The following is a 23,748-nucleotide window of genomic DNA, read 5'->3' as shown; positions in this document are numbered from 1 at the left end:
ATGAGAACTAGAATCAGTTATGCCACTATTATATGTTTTGAGCTTATATTTTCATTTAAATATAGCTGTATAATTAAGGAAAATATAAACTATCTCATTTATCTTATGAATTATTTATAAGAGAAATAAAGTTTTGTTCTGAAAAATATATTCATTTCTTTCCTTCTATTTGAGTAACTACAATATCCTCAAACTCACTGTAAAAACTTCACAATGCTCCTGATGTTTGAAATGATTTCTTACTATCAATACCAAGTTTTGAAAACATCATAACCGGTTTCCCAAGCTATCAGACTCAAGTCTTGGAATAACCCTTATTTGTTTTCTTGTTTGGCTCATTTAAAAAAAAATTATGTAATTTATCCTTTCTTGTTTTTCTCATTTCAATCTATTTTTAAAATATTACTTTGTGGTTACTATGTGCTAGGTAACTGCATTGTAACTGTAAGCATGGGTTATTGAAATAATCATTAGCTGATTTTCCTCTATTCAGTATTTTTCAATCCAATTCAACACCATTCCTGATTGCATTTGGAAAGATTCACTGGGTTTGAACTAAGAGAAACCCAGCTTAATTATACTATCAACGCAATGCCAAAACATAGTTGGGACATTCTTGTTTCCCCAAAGGAGTATGCCAATTATCCACTTATTGTCTCTCAGCTCTAAATTCACTCTTTTTGTCTGTTCTGTGAAAATGGATCTGGACTCTTTGCTGAATTTTCCTTTGCCAGCTGGCACGATGTTATGTTCTGTCAGTAGAGGGTACTAGAGCAACATGGCTGCAGTATGAATTTTGCCTCAGGAGGCAACGTGCTAGTTCTTCATGCTTCTGCGATGTGCAGTCACTGCAGTGTCCAGCTCCTGCAGGAAGCATGTCTTTTTCTTACAAGATTCCCAATACATTCAGTTTCCCCAGCACCGGACTTCTATAGCACCCAGTTGCCAGAAGCTTCTCTAACACCACCAAACCCCTCTCCAAATAATTTCATAGCAAAGGTCCTCAGATGAGACATCTCCCTGTGAACAGAATTCTCTAGCACCTATTCTAAAGGATACTTCTCCCACAAGATCTAGAGGGAAATGTCCAAAATTACCACTGAAATGTCACCACAATGACTTCTCTGCCATCCGGTGAAACACAGGTGTGCCCTCTCCATCAAGTTCTAGGCCTTAGTCCTGGGGTGCAGGAGTGGGAGGTTCTCTTTTGGGTGATCTAACTCATAGTATAGTGGCTATTCCTTATACTCATTTCTGTATTGTTTAGAGTTTTCCTTACTTTGTAATAGTCAAATCTCTCAATCATCCATCTTGCAGCAGAAGGGACTCAAGCCCAACATCCCCCAGCCCTTTACCCAACAACAAAAGGCAACCCAGAAATGGCATTTCTTGATCTTTCTCCAAGAAGCAGAAGATGGCTCTTCCTTTTCCTGGTAGGACCAGGAGAGGCTGTAGGAAAACTCTGAGAAGGAATAGGCAGCTAGAAAACAGGCCAAAAGAACTACTCTCTGTCCTGAGTGCCTTATATGTGTATAATGAGTGACCCGGAAAAAAGTGTTTCTGCCCCCTCAGGTGATACCAGTAGCGATCAAGTAAGAGTTCCAGTGGACCCAAGAGGGAAAAACAAAAGAGCAGTCCAGAAAAACATAGCAAGGACTCAGCAAACCACATTGTCATTGAAACTACATCCCTCAAAGTAGATCAGAATTTACACACTAAACCTAAATAGGGCGATTGCTTGTTAAAACAGAAGATTTAAATGGGAGCGAGGATCTCTTAAGATAGCATACATAATGGGGCACCTGGATGGCTCAGTGGGTTAAGCTTTTGCCTTCAGCTCAGGTCATGATCCCAAGGCCCTGGAATGGAGCTCCACATCGGGCTCTCTGGTCAGTGGGGAGCCTGCTTCCCCCCCGCCCCAGCCTCTGCCTGCCTCTCTACCTACTTGCAATCTCTATCAAATAAATAAATAAAATCTTAAAAAAAAAAAAAAGATAACATACATAATGTCCAGGATGCAATTGCCATCATACCAAGAAGCATGGAAATCACAACTCAAACAAGAAAAGATAATCAACTGAAGCCAGTAATGAGATGAACTGGATGTCCAAATTAATGGACAAGAATTTTGAAGCCATCATAATGAAATTATTTCAACAAGGAATGACAAATTCTCCCGAAAAGAGTAAAAATAGAAAATTGAAGCAAAGAAACAGAAGCTATTATAAAGAACTGAATAGAAATTATAAAACTAAGAACTATGATAATGAAAATTAAAAAAAAAATCTTGCTGGATGGGCTGAGTAGAGTGGAGATGACAGAAGACCTAATCAGTGAACTTCAGGATGGATCAACAAATACTTAATTAGAATAACAGGAAAGAAATACACCAAAAGTGGTAAACAGATTATCAGGGACTGTGGGACAATAATAACAGATCTAACATTTGTATGATCAGAATTCTGGAAGGAAAGGAGAAACAATGAGGGACTAAAAAAGTGCTTAAATAATGCATGAAATGCTCCCAAATTTGGGGAAAGAGATAAGCTACAAATTCAAGAAGCTAAAATGGAATAAAAACCAAGAAATATATGTGGCATATGATAATTAAGTTTTTGAAAACTAAAGATGAAAAAGGCTAGAAAGCAACCAGAGGGAAAGGATGTACTACCTTTAGGAGAACTAATTTTTATGACAGTGATTTCTCATCTGAAACCATGGAGAACAGATAGAAGAGGCATGACATTTTCCAAGGGCTGACACAAAGTAACTGTCAACCTCAAATTCTGTACCTGGTGAAACTATACCTCAGGAGTGAAGGGGAAATAAATATACTCTCAGACAAAACACAAAAACAAGCAAACAAAAGTAACAAAACATAAGAGAATTTGCCACCAGAAGATCAAGCCCCAACAAAAAGCAAAGGAACCTTTTTAAGTATATAAGCTATAATATGAGAAGAAGGCTTGGAACTTCAGAAAAGAAAGAAAAACAACAGAATGGAGTAAATATGTAATGTGAGTATCAGACATGAACCTTTTGATTGGCAAGGTGTCCATTTCACAGACACATCTCAAATAAACAGATGGCCAGCTGCACAACTAGATAAAGAGCCAGGCCATCCTACCCACGAAACCCCCCTTTTAAAAGCCCTGATGACTGATCATTTGAGTGACCCCGCTGCTCCCTTCCCATGACCTCACTGTGTGACCCCGGGTGTGCTCTGTACCCTCTAACATGTGTGAGTAATAAACCTTGTGTTTTCAAAGTTTCTAATGGTTGTTGCTGAGGTGCATTTTTTGCAATCATAGTAAGAACTGCAAGGGCTGCTCCAGCCAAAATATTGGCTTTGATGTGGCATGGAAATGTCTGTGGGGGCTGCCCTAAGTAGTATGGGCCCAGGTACCTGCCCCCCGGCATTACTATCTGATAGCATTATTACTAATAGGCTGAGAGACATAAAACAAAAACCAATGGATTTTCTTCTCTTCACAAGCTTCTTAAATCATATTTGATTGTTGAAATAATTTGGTATAGTACTAACTATATGTGAATAAAATACTGAAGATAATTACACTTAAGAAGTGAAGAGGGTAACAAGACCTAAACTCATTAAAAAGTGATCAAGTAACCTGTAAGAGGATAAAAGAGGAGAAAAACAAAAGAACAAAAAACAGAAGCAACAAGCAGAAAGAAAATAATGAAATGGCAGACTTAAGACCTAACACATCAATAAATAATTAAATCTGAAATGGTCTAAATACAAAAATCAAAAGCCAGAGACTGGTATATCCTTACAAAGGCACATTATTCAGCGATAAAAAGAATTCTCAAGCAGTGAAAATACATGGCTGAATCTTAAATACTTATTGGTAAGTGAAGAGACTAGTCTAAAAGGGCTACATAATTTGGGAAAGCCAATTACAATTTCTGGAAAGAAGCAAATCTGTAGACATGTTAAACAGAGAAGTGGCTTCCAAGAGTCTGATTATGTGTTTGTGGGGAGCATAAAATAGGAAAACTACCTGGGATTTCTTAGGGCTGTGGAAATATTTTGTATGATACTATAATGGCAAACACAAGAAATTAAGTATTTGTCAAACCCCATGGGACTTTATGACATAAGAAGTAACCTTAATGTATGCAAATTCAAAAAAAATTAGGAGATCAGGGGATTCTAGGATTGAATACCTGACATGACAAAAGGATCTAAGTGTACTACAAATGTATGGAATAGCCTCTGTAAAGGGGATCAGGGGAAAGGTTTGATTCATGTAACTGGAAATGAGTGGAGCCAGTAAGACAAAAGGAAATGGGATCTAACACTGTATAGTACTTAAGTGGATAAATTATTTTCCTTTGGGAGCACAAGTTAATAATCTTGAAACCACTACACATTCATGTTGGAACTGAACAATTAATAAATGGATGGCAGGAAAAACCTGGTGTCTCATTGTTGGAGTAATAGGTTACAGATTAACCAAAAAAGGAGCCTAAAATAATCCATAAGGGTATGACTAGAGTAAAAGACATCAGAATAAACTCAGCTTTAATTTAATATAATAAAGATGTTTACATGTAGACATATTTACAGGTGTGTATGTGTGTGTGTATATATATATATATATATATATATATATATATATATATGGCTTATCTCCAAATATCTCCCTGCTTTGTCAACTGAGAGGGCTTAGAGCCACAACATTCCAGTAGTAATGAGCACACTTAATGCCAAGACCTTGGTTTTTAAAACCCTCTGGTATTAGAATAAAAGAACCAGGACTCCTTGGGAAAATGGCTGGTTCTAGGACTAGGGCAGGAAATTACACTAGATGGCCCTGGAGCATCTCATAGTGACCGAAAATATGAAAGTATTCAAAGAATCAAACCAACCAAAACAAAACAAACACACACACACATGCATATACAAAACAAAATCACAGCTATGGGAGTAGGTCCAAATATCTAGGATACTGGGGGCATCTGGGTGGCTTCGTTGGTTGAGTATCAGACTCTTAATCTCAGCTCAGGTCTTGATCTCAGGGTTGTGAGTTAAAGCCTTCACTGGACTCACATCGGGCATGAGCCTACTTTAAAAAAAAAAATACAGAATATAGGAGCCACCTAAAAGGTATCTCAAAGGCCAACGCTGCACCTGACAAAACAAAAAATAAAACAAAACAACACGAAAAATAATATTGGATCATAATCCAAAGTATAAAAATACACTATTTACCAATACAACTACAAATAAATGATTGAACAAAGATAAAGGAAAAAGAGCAAATTTATAGTGAGAAAACCTGACAAACACTACATCAACCAGGTGAGTAAAATTATCATCAATGGTGTTCAGACATGGGGCTTGTACGTCCCCTTGATATGATGTGATGATAATAGCACTTCTTTCTCCCCCAAACACATCAGCCCACTGTAATCATGAGAGAAACATCAGACAAATCCCAACTGAAGGGCAATCTACAAAATAGAAGAAGAATGCTCCTCAAAACTGTCAAGATCATCAAAAACAAAGGAATCTGAGAGATTACTGAGAAGAGCCTCCAGAGACATAACTACTAAATGTTATGCGGAACCTCTGATGGAAACCTGCAACAGGAAAAGAGCATTATGGACAAAAATCCCTAATGAATTTGAATAAAATTATCTTAGCTAGTGATAATGGTATCTATACTGGTTTATTATTTATAACAAATAAACCATAGTATTGTAAGGTGTTAATAACAGGAGAAAGTGGATGTGTCATACATAGGAACTCTCTGTTACTTTTCCCACAATTTTGTAAAGAAAGGACTGTTTCAAAAATTTTAAAGTGTATTTTAAAAATAGAGATTGGCTGTCTACAAAAAAATAACTTCAAGTGTAATATCATATCCAGATGGGAAGTAAAAGTCTGGAAAATATGCATCCTGCTAATTAAAATAAAAATAAAAATAAAAACTAGTATGTCTATATGATTATCAGATAAGACTTCAGAGTAAAGAATATTACTAGAACAATAAGAAGTAAGTCATAGTCCAGAGTGCTAACCATTATACCATGGGGCAGGCACTACATTTCATAACGATAAAAGGAACCCTCCATTATGAAGACATAGAGATCAAACTTCTTTGCACCAAACAACAGATCTTCAAAATACATGAAACAAAAACTGCTAGAGTTAAGGGAAGAAATAGTTAAATCCACTAATTATAGTTCAGGACTACAGCAGCATGTTTTCTGCAACTATAGAGCAGAAAATCTGCAAGATATTAAAAAACTGAAGAACACTATCAAATAGGATCTAATTGGCATATATAGACCACTTCACCAAGCAAAATTTAAAAACACATATTTTTCAAGTGCCCAAGGAACCTCTGCCAGAAGTGTGTGTTCCTTCATCATATCTTGGGTCCTACAATAAATCTTAACGAATTTAAAGTACTTGTTTATGTATGGAATATATTTTCAGTTTATAATGGAATCAAACTAGAAGTCAATAATAGAAAGATAATAGGAAAAATTTCAAATACTTAAAAATTAACACATTTATCAATTATTTCTGGGTCAAAGAAGTCTCAGAAAATTAAAAATACAGAGAACTGAATGAAAATGAACACAGAATATATTAAAAATTAAAAAAATAACATCAACACTAAAGCAGGCACAAGAGGAAGCTGATAGTACTATAAACTAAGGGAAAATGGAAAGTACTGAAATCATAATCTAAGTTTGAAAAAATGGCCAAATAAATCCAAAACAGGAAGGATGAAATAATGAAAATCACAGAAATCAACACAACTGAAAGCAGGGAAGCAATAGGGGAAATCAGTAAATCCAAAAGCTGCTTCTTTGAACAGAAAAAAAAAGGTATAAAAGCTAAAAAAAGGTAAGCTAAAAAAGGTAAAAAATCTCTCAAAGCTAAAAAAAAAAAAAAAGAAAGAGAGAAAGCAAAAATCACCAATATCAGGAATTAAAGAGAGGATGTCATGGCAGATGTTGTAGTCATTGAAATGTTAATAAGATAATACAATGAATAAATCTAAGCTCATAAATTTGGTCATTTAGGAAAAAACAAAACAACTTCTCAAAATCCATACACTACCAAAAGCAAAGCAAGATGGAAAAGGCAACCTGGATAGTTCCATAATGATAAATCAAATTAAAAAGCTCCCCCCAAATAAATATTCTAGCCTGGATGATTTCTATACAATCTTCAAAAAAAATTTAAAAAGGAAAAAATACTTCCTACCTCATTCTTTCAAGTTAGTATTACCCAATACCAAATCCAGCCAAAGGTAGTGAGAAACAAACAAAAACTCCTACATACAAGCAAACAACAGCAAAATCCCAGACTGCAATACCTCTTAGGAACTTAGATGCAGATAAACGTCAACAAAATATTAGCAAACAAAATCCAGCAACATATACAAATAATTCTGCCCATGACCAAGTGGAATTTTATTCCATTTGTGGAAGGCTATTTCAACTTTAAAAAAAAAAATGTATGCAATCCAATAACGTAAAGAGAGTAAGTCATAAGATCACATCAGTTGATGCAGAAAATATATTTGTCAAAGTCCGACATTCACACATGATAAGAACTCTCAGCAAACTAGAAGTAGAGGGAATTTCTTGAACTTGAAATAAAGCCTATACCTAATATCAGAACAGTGGAAGACTGAATACTTTTGTCCTAAAATCGGTAACAAGGCAAGCATGTTGGCCCTCACCGCTCATTCTCTGTAGTTTGAACCACTCTAGTCAGCAAAATATTACAATAGGAAAGTAGGGGCTGTAAGAAGTAGCACAAGAGGATTTTGATACAGTGATAGTTATGCAAAATTATGCACGTGGTAAAATTGCATAGACATCTACAGACACACACACACAAATGAGTGCATATAAAACTGGTGAAATCTGAATAAACTATGTATCATACCAATTCCATTTCCCTGGCTTTGATATTATACAACATAATTATATAAGATATATCATTAGGAGGTTAGCGTGAAAGGTATATATAGAACACTATATATACCTATATATGGGATCTCTTTGTACACTTCTATGCAATGTCCTGTGACTCTAATTATCTCAAAATAAGAGTTTAAAAAATCAGTGTAATTCACTCACTGGTAGAATGAAGGCAGAATAAGTATCTTCTTTCAATAGATGAATAAAAAGTATTTCAGAACATTTAAAATCCACTAATTATTTGTTTAAAAAAGGTGCAAAGCAGGCAACGAAGAAAGCTTCCTTAAACTGATTATAAAGAAACAAAGTGGCCATTTCCATCTCAAGTTGTGGGAAACAAAAAGGAAAACACATCTGTATAATTTATCTTATGTTGGTGTGGATGTTGTAATGGTTAAGATAATATATTCACTAGCATTTGGCCATGGGGAGGAAGGTCAAAAATCATGTAGAAGTAAAGGATTCATTTGGTCTGCCTACTGTAGAATAGAAAATCGAATTTCAAGAAGCAGCCCAAGAAGAAGGAGCTCATAAAATAAAGAGAGTGGGACCTTTGAAAGGAAAAAAAGGCAAACAAATGAAAATGCAGTTTTCTTCTCATAAGGTACTGTGTGTATAAGCAATGTCTTATGTGCGTGTGTCATTGCGTGTGGCGGGGTGTGTGTGTAAAAGCTAGTAAAGAGGATCTGGTCAACTGTAGCAAAATGGTAGTTCTGAACTGGGGAAGAATATGTTGATAGACCATCTATGTATTACTAAATGCTTTCTTTGCTTTCACATCACTTTAGATGTGATTTTATGATTGATTAACATCCGCAGTTCCTGCTAGAGGCAACCATTATTGTATCTGCTCACCATTGCTTCTCCATTCCTAGCACAGTCCCTGATATATGTGGCACCCAATTAGTACTTGTTAAATAATAAAACTATTGAACTAATTCACTGGAATAAGAATAATGACAGCAATGGCTAGCGCAGAGTGGTTTCTACTCAGTAGGTATCATGCTTTACACACTTGATCGATTAAATTCTTACAACAATTATGTAGACGCAGTCCCATAGTTAGTTGATCCAGTGTGGATTCCAACAAGGAAGGACTCAAAACCAGAAGAGATTGGAGAAAATGTATGCCAACAACAGGAATCCTCAAAGACACTGAAATTACTAGTGCCAGCTAGTGAGAGCCTCCAGAAGTTCAACTGAGACGGTACTTAAGCTGATATATAGAGTTCTTACATTTTGTTGATGAGAATATTGGCCCTCAGAAGAATTTTAACTTTCTCACATGTCAATCAATAAATCTTTTCTTCTGTAGCTTCTGATGTAGACTCTACTCTGGCAGATTTTTCCGAACACGGTCAGACAGCTCTTCTGATGTATTTTTCCATTATTCGTTTCAAATTTAAATTAGGATATTTACACCATGATCAGTTCATTGTTTTTCTTGTATAAAGACACAGAGGTTTAACTTTTGCCTCCAAACTGTTAAACAATTATTAAACAATTCATTTATTTAATAAGTAATCTCCCTCTCATACCTTCATTGGTTGGAAAGGATTTCTTACACTGAACTACTGTAGATACATGGTGTCTTTCTTGGTTTCATATCCTGTTCTATTTTTCTTGATCTTTCTAATCCCAAACTATTAATTATTATGCTTATAATATTTGATATGAATATATCAATTCTTTTGGCTTTTCATTTAAATATTTTTTGGAGCTATTTCATCAGGTTGTAAAATATCCTTAGAATTTTCATTTGAATTGTCTTACGTTTGTAAGTGAACTCTGGGGAGAACTGATAACTTCAATAAATAAAAATGCATATTATAGAGTTCAGATTTTCTTAATGTAGATATTAAATAAGTATCAATGCAAAATAATGCAATTGATAAAAGGCATTACATTCACTGTTTATGTTTATATAAAGCATTCACATCAAGAATAGTATATTTTTACCAAAATTAATGAGCTGTTGGAATGTCAGAACATTAAAAGGGAACAAATATATAACCTTAATGTCCTGTCAGTGACTGGTTAAAGGGCCAGATGCTAGGGGTAATTTAATTGTGCTTATCGCCCAGCAGCAATCTCAGGAATGTCATGACACATGGAAGCACCAGCCTATGGCGATAAATCAAGTGATAACACTTAATAAACTTAAGATGCCACAATTAAATGTTACCTTGAGTGATTATCCACATCATCCAATGTAAATTACAGTAATTCTGAGTGAAGATTATCTTCTGCCTATTCTCCCATTAAGAAACTACTTCTAGTACCACTAAAAACAATAAAAGCTAGCACTTCTGTCATGTTTAAAACATGCTAAAAACTTGACTAACATAAATTCCATTACCAAATAACTGTGCAAGGCAAAATATTATCATTATGTTCATTTTACAGTTAGGAACCTCAGGCACAGAGAGGCTAACTAACTTGCCAAATCACATGGCTGGTAAGTGGTAGCAAGCAATTTAAACTCATGTGGTCTGGATCCAGGGCTCGTTGTCTTCACTCTGATTCTTTACTGCTTTCCAGGACCCTTTGAACTCATGCTGAGCTTTCAGAAGCATCTGGGTTCCAGAGATCATCCTCTGAGGATCAGCTGAGGCCTTATTTATAGAATATTCAGAGTCAGCTTCTTCCCCTCCCCAGTTCTGTGTTCCCACCTTCCTTATTCTCTTTTAGGTGTTCTCCCAAAATCCCTCTCCTATATACTTTGCATTGGTTATCGTTGTTTCCAGGAGACCCAAACTAAGACATGTTAAAAATACACTTTCATCTTCTAGACACGCTGCACTTGTTTGTTCCCATTCATCCATTTGTTTCGAATTTATATCAGAAAGCATGCCTTTAATATTATTGTGCCACTCTGAGCTCAAACTTTTAAAGTGACTCTTCATCATAAATAATATCCCAAAATTCTGTACTGACTTTGAAAAGGATACAATATGAACCTGGCAAACTTGTCAAGTTTAAACCTAGTTCTTCCATATGCAAACTATTTTTCCTGACAAAGTAGATTATTAATTGTTACTTTAATACATTCATAAGTAGATATACCAGGGGATGGAAATACCAAGGAGAGAATAAAATCAGTGGTAACAGTTTAGTAAGTTTTAGTATTCTTGTCAACAGATAAGACAGTACTAGGGACTGTGGTGGGTATATACCTTGTAGCACGTGCAGAGGAGATATCTCCAGCTCCAAAGGCTAGAGATACAGAGGAACAGTGATTTGGAAAAGTTTTTAAACTTCCTAATTGTGCCTTCCCTGGCTTTGTGCCAAAACTCGGGATCAATCTGTAGTATATGTTATGTAGCTTCATGTTTCTTGAAATATAATTATATGCAAAAGCTCGGTTACACTAAAATGACATTTATTTTGGTTCCTCTGATTATGTTAGCTACACAAAAAGAAAGAAAAAGTATAAATTTAGATCTACTGAGGTTCTGACACAGAAAAGGTCTTACAATGTTACCATGAAAATTACAAAATGACCAGTGGAGGGAAGAGGTTTGATATAGAGAGGATGGAAGGAGGCCAAAAAGCCCATTTAAGATCATAGTCATCATTAAGTTATTTCCAATGTCACATAATATTTTTTCTTTGAGGCACTTATGAGATTCTCTTTCAAAATGATTTATTCTTGTTACTTATATTGTGACCTTACCAACATTTTCCTTAATCCATTAAATATTCTGCATGTAAGGAAAATCCTTTGGTTTATTTTGAAGAGGCACATTTGGTGTTCATTTTCTATGCTCAGCCAATGACCTCATGAACTTCTATTTGACACTAAATCAGCCTTGAAGCATCTCTTCTTTTTATATTCAAAACACATTTTCCTTCGAAATTACTTACTCTTAAGCACCATAAACTTTATTTAGTGGAGTATGTTTAATTTTCAGAGGTCTCACATTGTTTGCACTCATCTTGTTCCCTTTGTTATCAACATAATTTCAACAAATACCATAGATAATTTCTATTTTCATTGAGCTTTAAGGAGGTTATTCAAAAGCAGAGGTGACCTATTTAGTGTTACATTCAAAGAACAGTTATGGACTATTTCAAATGATTAGCATACTATGGATGAGAAAACAGAAATAGGAGCCAATTTTTAAAGGAAAGTTGATCTGTTTCATTAAATTAAAAAAAAAAAACCTCTACAAATATGCAGGATAGTTTTGAAAGGAAACTTAACTACTACCATCTTTTAAAACTAAAAACTAAGCAGATATATATTATTTGTTAGCCTCTTGAGAGTACCCAGTGGTAAATTTATGTTGAGTTGGAGACCAGTATGGTCTGCAGATAGATGGCCAAAAAAGTTGGTTAGTTTCTTGGACTTGAAGAAGAAGAAGACAGGAAATGTTAAAGGGGTAGATTTGGAAGTTAACCACATATGTTTGATATGTTAAAGAAGCATATCATACAACTTAGATAAAGACTATAGATGACATAAAAACAGATGAAACTTATCACATTATCATATATATCAATAAGGAGGATTCAGTTATTTCAATAAAATCAGTAAGTATCTTGGCAGCAAATGACCATTTATTATACATTTTCTGATACCTGAAAAAGATATGTAGCTACACATTTACCAAAGACTTAGCAAAAGTCTCCTCGAGTAACTTACCAATATCTGTGTGAGCTTATTAACTTTATGGGAATACCGCATTATGTTGGGTTTCACTTTATTACATTTTGCAGGTATTGCCTTCTTTACAAATTGAATAATTGTGGCAACCATGCTTCAGGTGCAAGCCTATCAGCACCATTTTTCAAACAGCATTTACTTACTGTGTGTCTCTGTCACATTTTGATAACTCTCACCATATTTCAAACTTTTCCATTATCATTATATTTGTTATGGTAATCTGTGATCAGCGATCTTTGATGTTACTACTGTAATTGTTTTGGGGTGCCACAAGCCATGCCCATTTCTATGAAGAACTTAATAAACGCAGGTGTTCTAACTGTTCCACTGATGGGTCATTCTACCATCTTTCTCCCTCTTCTCAAGCCTCTCTATTCCCTGAGGTAGAACAATATTGAAATTCAGCCAGTTAATAACCTACGGTGACCTCCAAGTGTTACAAAGAAAAAAGCACATCTTTCACTTTAAATCAAAACCTGAAATGACTAAGCTTAGTGAGGAAGGCATGTTCAAGGTGGAGAAATGCTGAAAGCTAGGCCTCTTGCACCAATTAGCCAAGTTGTGAAGGTAAAGGAAAAGTTCTTGAAGGAAATTAAAAATGCTACTTCAGAGGCTCACGAGTGACTCAGTTGGGTGAGTGACTGCCTTTGGCTCAGGTCATGATCCTGGAATCCCAGGACTGAGTCCCTCATTGGGCTCCCTGCTCCACAGGGAGTCTGCTTCTTCCTCTGACACTTCCCCACTCATGCTCTCTCTCTTACTCATTCTCTCTCCCTCAGTTAAACAAATAAAATCTTAAAAAAAAAAAAAGTGCTGCTCCAGTGAACACATGAATGATAAGAAAGCAAAAAAGCCTTCTTTCTGATATGGAGAAAGCTTTAGTGATCTGGACAGAAGATCAAATCAGTCACGATATTCCCTTAAGCCAAAAGCTAATCCAGAATGAGGCCCTAACTCTCTTGAGTTCTATGAAGGCCAAGAGATGTGAGAAAGCTGCAGAAGAAAAGTTGGAAGCTAGCAGAGGCTGGTTTATGGGGCTTAAAGAAAAAGGCCATCTCCATAACACAAAAGTACAAGGGAAGCAGCAAGTTAACTAGATCTAACTAAGATAATTTATGAAGGCAGCTATATTCAACAACAAATTTTCAGTAGAGATGAAGGAGCCTTCTATTGGAAGAAGACACCATCTTGGACGTTCTATCTTGATATGAAAGGGAGAAGTCAGTACCTGGCTTCAGAGCTTCAAAGGAAAGACTAAATCTATCTCTTGTTGGGGGCTGATATAGCTGGTGGCTTTAAGTGGAAGCCAATGCTCATTTACCATTCTGAAAATTTTAGGGTCCTTAAGAATTAAACTAAATCTATTCTGCCTGTGCTCTATAAAAAGAACAAAGCCTGGGTTTCAACACATCCGTTTACCACATAGTTTACTGAATACTTTAAGCACACTGTTGAGATCTACCGCTTAGAAACAAAAGATTTCTTTCAAAATAATACTGCTCATTGACAATGCACATCGTCACCCAAGACCTCTGGTGGGAGATGTACAATGAGATTAATTTGTTTTCAGGCCTGCTAACACTACATCCATTCTGCACCTGTGGATCAAGGAGTAATTTCAACTTTAAGTCTCATTATTTAAGAAAGACATTTTGTAAGGCTGTAGCTGCCATATATAGTGATTCTGATGGATCTGGGCCAAGTAAATTGAAAAACTTTCAGTTTTCACCTATCTAGATGCCATTAAAAGCCTTTGTGATTCATGGGAAGAAATCCAAATACCAACATTAACAGGGGTTTGGAAATTGATTCCAAACCTCATGGATGACTTTGAGGGTTTCAAGACTTCAGTGGAAGGAAGTAATTGCAGATGTAGTAGAAACAGCAAGGAAACGAGGATTAGAAGTGAAGCCTGAAGATGTGATCAAACTTGAATGGATGAGGAGTTGCTTTTTATGGATGGTTTCTAGAGATGGAAGGTACATCTGGTGAAGAGGCTGTGAAAATTGTTGAAATGACGACAAAGGATTTAGACTATTCCATAAACTTGGTTGATAAAGCAGGAGCAGGGTTTGTGAAGATTGACTACAATTTTGAAAGAAGCTCTACTGTGGGTAAAATGCTATCAAACAGCATCACTTGGTACAGAGAAATCCTTCACAAAAGGATGAAACTTCATTGTTGTCTTATTTTAAGAAATTGCCACCTTAAACTTTGGCAATCAGCACACGTCATCCAGCAGTCATCAACATCAAGGAAAAACCTTCCAACAGCAAAAAGATTATGACTTATTGAAAGCTCAGATGATGGTTAGTATTTTTTATCAATAAAAGATTTTTTTAAACTAAAGTACTTTTTAAATTAAGGCATGTACACTTTTTTTAGACATGCTATTGCACACTTACTAAACTACAAAATAAACAGAACTTTTATCTGTACTGGGAAACCAGGACACTTGTTTGACTTGCTTTATTGCCATATTCAACTTAACTGTAGTAGTCTGGAAACAGACCTGCAATATTTCCAAGTTATGGCTAAATAGGAAATAAGGAAACTTTTTCAGAGTGGCCATATCGTTTTGCATTCCCAGCAGCAGCAGTGTATAATTTAGTACCTCTGCACCCATTCTAGCACTTGGTATTGTCTATACGTTTTATTTTAGTAATTGTAATTATTATGGTTTATGACTTCTCAGAGCTTTTAATGTAAAAATATGTATGATTAACATCTTAGTATATAATATTGAAGGCTTTATTCTCCACATATATTTACTCACAATTCTCCAATGTGGCCTAGGTTGTTAATAAATTTACTGATTCATTTAAAAAAGGTTCATAATGTGTAAGAAACGAGCTTTTGGGTGTGGAGAATAAGAAAATCCAATATTGAGAACTTAGGAAGACAAATTATTCTTTTAGAACCACCTGCCCTATCTACCCTCCCAAAAAACTTACATGATGGGTTATGAGTTACTTTCAGTAATCTTTATAAAATGATAAAGATTGGCAAAAGCAATGTAAGATTAGAAATGAGATTTTTTTTCTGAATGTTATGACATGAGAGTAGAGAGTTTCCAAAAGTTGTGAGTTATTAATATGCTTTAATTCTTTAAGGGAAAGGTGTAGAGGATGGTATATTAAAATGCATTAGACTGATGTGTTAGTGAGCATTTAGAAAACAAAGCAGCAGACATGTGATCTCAGAATGGAAGATTGAAAACAAACCATGTCAAAATTGGATCAATACATGAAGGGAATGTATAGAATGAGATATTCTTAATTTCAGACAAATATATGACAAAATATTTAAAGATAATATTGTGGGAAAAGGTTGCAAGTGGACTCAGAGCTGATTATATATTTTAACCAGAGAATGCTGATTAAGGGATTGATAGCAACTTCAAAGTAGTCTTAAGAGATTTTGGTAATACTGTTTCCTCATTATGAGGAGTATGTTGTCAGGAGTCCAATAAATACTTGGAAACAGAAGAACTGCTCTTCATTTCCCCTTCTTCCTCTACTCAATTTTCTATTCCCACCAGGTTTCTTTTTCTGATTATGCATTATCTGACTTGTAATTTCTCCAAAACTACACATAAGATTAGACACTTAATCCAAAGTGAGACAAAAGAAAAAAGCTAATGTAGTTAACAGACCTAGACCATCATAGGTAATGGCCCTCCCTGGTATATCTCCTCTATTCCATGACCAGGCAATTAGCATTGCTCTATAGTTATGGGCTTGGCTGAGACCTCATCTAGGGCTCCTGATACTGAAATAAATGATCTTCTGCGTACATATGAACCCCTACATTTTATTTACTTTCCTACCACCAGATGTTTTTCGATAATTAGTCCCATAACCTTACATTTGTGAACAGTATGCCCCATTAAACAAATTTCCAAAGATAAGTTTCTTATTAAGACCAACAGAAAAAAAAAAAAAAAGGACCAACAGAAAACTTCATGTTCAATAAGTCAATTATGTATAAAACTCAAATGTACCTAAAATTCTGAGGTTCCACAAAGGGAGCCTCTTTAAAAACAAAGGTCAGTACAGTGTATAAATTAAAGTCATTGATTTCAGTTAGGTCATATAGCTATAATGCCAATTAAGTGTAAAAAATATGAAGTTAGAAACCACTCTATCCCTTTTTTGTTTATTCTAATTTTACTCATCACAAACTCTGTAATATATCATTTTCATTTTATTAAAATCTTAATATTAAAATTTAAACTGAGCTAGTCATAGCATATTTTGAGTAACTTTATATAATCACAGAATTAATAAAATGGTTATTCATGTCTTTACGGTTTTCCTCCGTGTTATACAGTTAGAAATACTTAATGAGTTCTTGCATTAAATTTATTGAAAAAATCTGTATTATCTCCTTTAATCATCATATAAAGAGATGGGCTGGCTTAGCTAAGATTGAGGAGTATGGCACTTTTAAAATGCCTCAATGGCATTCTTAAGTACTTAAGATCAGATGTATTTCTTTGACAACTATAGGCATTATTACCAAAGATCTTAGTTTGAAACATATATGTTGCCTGGAAGGGGAGAAAGTTCAAAGATGTTTTCATATCAATCAAAGCATTAGTATCCACTGACTACTTTAGTGGGTTAGCTACTCATGGTCTTGAGAAGTAGAGGCCAACACCCTGCAGGGATGATCTTTAGAACCCTAACACAGAGCACTCTTAAATGGCGCTGGCCTCACTGCAGTATAACAGTTGATCCCAGACTAGGGCATGGAGTACCTAGAAGAAGGAGGATGGGAGCTAGCAAGGGTTGGAAATGACTAGCCAAACCATCTATTTCAGAATTTGGTCTAGGCTCCAGGAAGCAAAATCCTTAGTATTCTTTGATTCTGCATGTCTTACACTACAGATACTTGAGAGTTTAATTGAGTATTTGAGACAATGCATTTTTCTGTTTTTAAGGCAATAACGAACAGTAACACCACAAAAGTAGTATAATGATTCAGGACGTTCAGACAATGATATGAAGTACTTCTTTGAGGAGTGCCTTTGTGGCTCAATCCTTTGAGCATCCGATTCTTTTTTTTTTTTTTTTAAAGATTTTATTTATTTATTTGACAGACGGAGATCACAAGCAGGCAGAGAGGCAGGCAGAGAGGCAGGCAGAGAGGCAGGCAGCGAGAGAGGAGGAAGCAGGCTCCCTGCTGAGCAGAGAGCCCGATGCGGGGCTCGATCCCAGGACTCTGAGATCATGACCTGAGCCGAAGGCAGTGGCTTAACCCACTGAGCCACCCAGGCGCCCCTGAGCATCTGATTCTTGATTTCAGCTCAGGTCATGATCTCGCAGTTACAAGACAGAGCCCCGCACTGGGATCCCTGCTCAGTGGGGAGTCCGCTCAAGATTCTCTCCCTCTACCTCTCCTTCTCGCCCCGTATTCTGTCCTCACATGCTCTCTCTCTCAAGTGAATAAATATTTTAAAAAAATGAAATACCCCTATGATGAAACTTTTCAAAACATGCGCACTAAAAGACAAAACATGTGTCTTTTTTTCAGACATTGTAATTCTTGTTACACCTGAGTTACACAGATTAAGGATCCTAATTTTTTTTTTAAAGATTTTATTTATTTATCAGAGAGAGAGAGGGGGAGAGAGCAAGCACAGGCAGACAGAATGGCAGGCAGAGGCAGAGGGAGAAGCAGGCTCCCTGCTGAGCAAGGAGCCCGATGTGGGACTCGATCCCAGGATGCCGGGATCATGACCTGAGCCGAAGGCAGCTGCTTAACCAACTGAGCCAGCCAGGCGTCCCAAGGGTCCTAATTTTTAGGAATGCCAGCCTTCTCCTAGCACAGTCATCTACTTCGACATACTATTTTCTCACATTGATTAATTAGTATTAGCTTAATTAATTAATTAAACAATGAGCTCTGAAACATCAACAATGCATTTAATCATTTAAAATGTGTGTGCCATACTCAAACTAAGTGTTTCATTGATCTGTTCTCCCAGATTTGCACAGCCTCTTTTACATAAAATATTCATTCTTATTAAGTTGTCCCAGACTATTACAGCATTCTTTATGTTAAAAAAATTATTCAATGACAAAAAACATAAATTTGGTACGTGAGAATAATCTGTAACCTTCTACTTTTTATATGTCCTACACCATCTGCAGTCAATTAAGTGATTCCCAGGTGTTCACAGTAATTGCTTTAACGCAAGATTACATGTCACTTTAGGGGTCATTAAATATTTATTACAAAACCCTCATCTACATTTTTCTCCATTTATTTAGGGACAAAACATGCTGATGTTTAGTTTGACAAAAATAAACTTATTGGACTTGTTGAATTAATTTGTGGATTAAACATCATTAAAATATCTTTGTATAAGCCAAAATTTGGTGAAATAATAAGAATAATGATGATCTAGTTGTGCTTATTTACATGCCTCATTTTAAGTGAAAAATATGTACTTATAATTTGTGGCTAAGATGTAAAAAAACCAAATCAGATGACATTTTACAGGACTAGTGAATAGAGGGGAATTTAATGGGCCAGAGGATTCATTAACAAATTTCATCTCTAAAGGTAAAATAGATTTTACATTCAGGAAACAACTACAGAGATCATCTAGCATAATACTCATTTCATAGATAAGAAAGAAAAACCAAGAAGTTTGGCCAATTGTACAGAATTCGTTACATACAGATCTAATGACAAGTACAATAATTAGAATATACTAAAGTGTTCCAATATATGTGAAGTTTTCCAAGTCCTTCACATCTGTTCACTTACTCAATTCTCACCTCTACTGGATGAGAGGGACACTCATGTTATCTGCATGAAAGCCTGGAGTATAGAGATGGTCTGAGCAACCTGGTCAGAGTGCTGGGAAGTGCCAGGTCTGGGATTTAGCGGGCTCCAGAATCCATGCTCTTAACTATTAAAATATAATTCCTTTCTAAAACTACTTTTTTACTAATGTATGATTTCTAGGTGAATATATTCTTCTAGAACATTTTGATATATAAATCACATGATTATCCTCATAATATCAGTGTTAGTGTAAAATCCACATATTCTGGTGTTTTGAAAATAATTTTCACTGAGCTTATGTTCAGTGTTGTTCAGATGTTGTTTGGTTATCTATAACATCTCTTAATAGTCATAATTCAAAGTGCCTTTCTAGCAAGAATGTTTTGTGACAGACATTGTGAAATCTTTGGATATATGGATTAACTTTAATTTGTGGAACATTAAAAAATTCTCAGGGCTTAATCAATCTAATAAACACTATTGCAAAATAAATTCTTAATAGTAACATAGGTATTGTTAAAATTATGTGATTAAATTATGTGATTCACTTTAGAGATATGTGATTTTATTCACTGCTTGCATTACTGAAGGTTTATTTTACCGTGATAGGTGACAGCAAATATTTTTAGAAAAGCTTCTTGACTCTAATTACCTTGTAGCATATTGCACTGAATAAAATGCTGATGCCTCAATCAATCCTTCAGTGTGTAGTCGCTGACTCAAAATGTTTATTTAAGTGTTATGCCAGCTTTTTTTCCTAGTATTTTCCATACAATTCTATGGTGTAGAATTCTATGGGGTAGCCTGTGTGTGCGCGCGCATGCGCGCGCCGGTCTGCCTGTTTTGGATATTAGAAATACATGGAGGTGGCCCGAAGGGCATCGACACAGTTAACAGTCTTAGGATCTTCAGTTTTTACTAAAGGTTACCAATTTTATCATCAGTTTTATCATCAATTTCTTCACTTCTGAACTGAGGAGACCCAGCCACAAACACTAACATTTTGAGTTCTCACTTCATCTGACTAATGACAAGCCCAGGTGAAAGTCTACATCAGAAGGAATACTTAATAGGCATATCAGCCTACATTTTTATCCCTGAATAAAGCTGAACTGGCAAACATGTTCTATCCCTTGCTTCACAATTACTTTATCCATGCACTTTGTGGTCATGCTCTGAGCTTTCCATAAAGCACCAGACCATAGTGTTGGCAGGCTGGTGCTTCTTTGGATGGAGAGTTGCTAAAAATAGTGTACACTATGTCATCCAGTTTTCTTTCTATTAAACAACATGTTCATTTTGTTCAGGGTATGTGAGAGGAAAACTCTGGTTTTCCATAAAAAGTTCAGATGTTTCTCCTTAAACATAGTAGGATCATGTCATTAGTCACATTTCTTTTTACATCTTTACCACCAGGAAGGTCAGTGTGGTTTAATTAATCATTACATAGGATACAAATAGCTTTCAAGTGGATAAAGAATGTATTACTTTTTATGTAATTATATATATATGTACATTTTAATTTTTTTTATCTCTTTATAAACTTGCAGTATTTTAAAAAACATTTGTTTCATCATATGGACTTTATTACTAGTGTATATTGACTCAAAATCCTGAGAAAACAAATCAAAGAAAAATATTCTCATTAAAAAATCTTAGTGCTAAATTGTTCTTGTAAAGCATATCTTCTCTTATCATTTAAAAAAAACCCAAATTTGAGTGTATATTGCTTATTGACGGCCGCTAGAAAAGGCAGAGAACCAGTAAAGATGCACCCCTGCCGTTCAGTACTCCCGCTCCCTGACTGGCTGTTTTGTAAATCCCCTTGGGCAATGAAGGCAAGCCCCTCAGACCTCAGAAGGAGCCAAAAAAATCAACTCTGCTGCAGAAGCTGTCTCTGATTGTTTTTTTTTTTTTAATGTGGTGTTTAATCCTCAGAATGTGAATTATGAAAAGCAAACCAGTACTAAGTGATAATATCATTTTGTTGAATTTCTTGCAAATGACACTGCCTTATTACCATATAGTAAAACTTAAGGCATCCATGACTCTCAGCTTTGAAGAAGTAATGAAGAAAGACAGAAAAATGAGAAATTACGGATTTTAATTAAGGTTTCTATATAATTTGGATATGTCACGGATTCTTGATAAATGGAATGAATATATCCAAGATGAGTCAATGATTTTGACAATAAAAGTTAGTGGTTCCTGGGAGTGAATTTATTCTCCAAAATTTAATGAGCCAATAAACAAGGAGAATTATGATGATATAGGAGATCTTAGATGAAGCATACGATGGTGACTCTAAGCAGACTTTAAAATATTTAGAACAATGACATTCCAGTTATTTAATATCCAATTGCTATTAATGTTTTACTGAGATAATGTTACAGACATGGAATTATAGACCTTCTTATCATGCTTACACTACATGACCACACAGCAGCTACTCTGGGTTTCCCAAACACAATCACTTGTGACTGAGGGAGACTACCAAAAAAAATGTGTAAAACATATTTTTTTTCCAATAGCCCTATCCATTAATATTACTTCCTGTTCAACCTTTCAGTTTATCCTCCTTTGATTTTTATCCCCCAGTGTTCAATTGATGATGACTAGTGACCAACTTCTATAATGTGAACATAACGTAAAATAAAACTGAATTATTATAAAGTGCAAATATATTTTTGGAAATACATATATGTTAAAATATAAATTGCATTTTTGCTTCATTAAAGCAAATAACATATCAAAAAGTATTTCATATACCTACAAAGGAAGTAAATACAATCAAATTAATGTTTATAAATCTCACTTTTCAAATGTCATATTCTGGTGTAACTTAAAAAGAACTAGTAGATATATACATTTGTGTTAAGGTGCTCATTAATTTTTCATTAAGATAAGGACAACTCATTCCTTGAAAATGTAATATACTACTTATAATATACTTTTATACACACACACACATTATCAATATTGGGTAATTTCTCCACAAAAAAGTACAGCATTCTAAAGATATTTTGACAGTTACACACAAATCAAATCTTTTTATTATTTTATATAATTACAACTGACTTCTTATTTGCCTGTTTTCTTACAAAAATTGAGTCAAATAATAATGCCATGTAATATGAATCACTAATTTTTTGACGATATGAGAAAACAATAATATTTTATCATTGAGTTATGTTTATAACTCCTAAAGCCTATAAATCTTAAAATATAAATAATCTCAACACCAGATTTAGAAGTAACTGATAAATGTTAAGATTTACTATATTCAACTAATATGTCATTTCTAATTTACATTAGCAGATAATATCTCTTAGGACATTATTTACCTAAAACAAAGGACATGGAGACCACATGCTATTATATCTCATGTGTTTTATATACACCAGGAAGATATTTGTTAGAAAAATGGTACATTTCATAATTCAAGAGTAATTACAATAACATATACATAATTGTCTCATAGTGACACATTGACAAGAGTAAGAACTGCCATTAGCGGAAACTATAATTAGTTTATGAAAAATCAAATCTTATGCAAGATAGATAGGCTGAAAAAAGATGTCTAATTTTATATTAGAAAAATAACAGACTTTCGCTTTCCCCAATTTAAACAATCACAAATCTTCAAATGGAGTAAGATGGTAAAAGCAATCTTTACCCCCAATGCACTCACCTACTGTCAGCTGTCCAGTTAACTGCCCCATGTGATTTCTTGCATTCACTGTTACATTCCTGTCAGACTGTAAGACCAGTGGACTATCCTGGGAAAGATGTATAAAACAAAGAAATCAAATAAAAATAGAAATAAAGTCAAACTTAATCTCTAAAACTATACTGCATTAGTTTGGGTATGACCAAAATTCTATTCCTTTGTTTTATATTAAGCATTTATTTTAACATCCCAAATATTGACCGGATAATATGAAAAAAATACAAGTGTTTCATCATATCTACTTCACGGGATAGGAATGTTTCCACTTTGGTAAATGGACATTAACTATTTGACAGAATAATTTCCAACTCTACCAATTGCTGTATGTCCAAGGTGTAGACACTTCCTCCCCTCCCCATCTTCCAGTGGAATATATGTCTACCTATGGAGATGTTTTAAACCCTACCCAAATGAGGAAGTTCCTTTTTAAGTTGAGTTTGCAACTTTCTGATCCCAGCTGAAGTGTTATCTCATCAAAATTGCCTCCTCTACAAATTCATTCAATCTCCAAACTCCCAGTCTCCATTTATTTTGTTCAAAGTACTCATCGCAAGGCAAATTTATTTTGCAT

At 34.9% G+C, this 23,748-nt stretch overlaps 1 protein-coding gene across 1 annotated transcript in view; it reads right to left on the bottom strand.

Annotated features, from left to right (window-relative positions):
* Positions 1-23,748, bottom strand: part of SGCZ (sarcoglycan zeta) — a 212,996-nt gene that overhangs the window by 98,417 nt on the left and 90,831 nt on the right. The window contains exon 3 of the mRNA XM_044225527.1: positions 23,139-23,226. Coding sequence (XP_044081462.1) covers positions 23,139-23,226 — 88 coding nt within the window. The remainder of the gene's footprint in view (positions 1-23,138; positions 23,227-23,748) is intronic.

This window comes from Neovison vison, chromosome 11, assembly GCF_020171115.1.
Source record: "Neovison vison isolate M4711 chromosome 11, ASM_NN_V1, whole genome shotgun sequence".
NCBI lineage: Eukaryota > Metazoa > Chordata > Mammalia > Carnivora > Mustelidae > Neogale > Neogale vison.
Note: the sequence above shows the minus strand (reverse complement) of the source record. Positions and strands in the feature narration are given on the sequence as shown.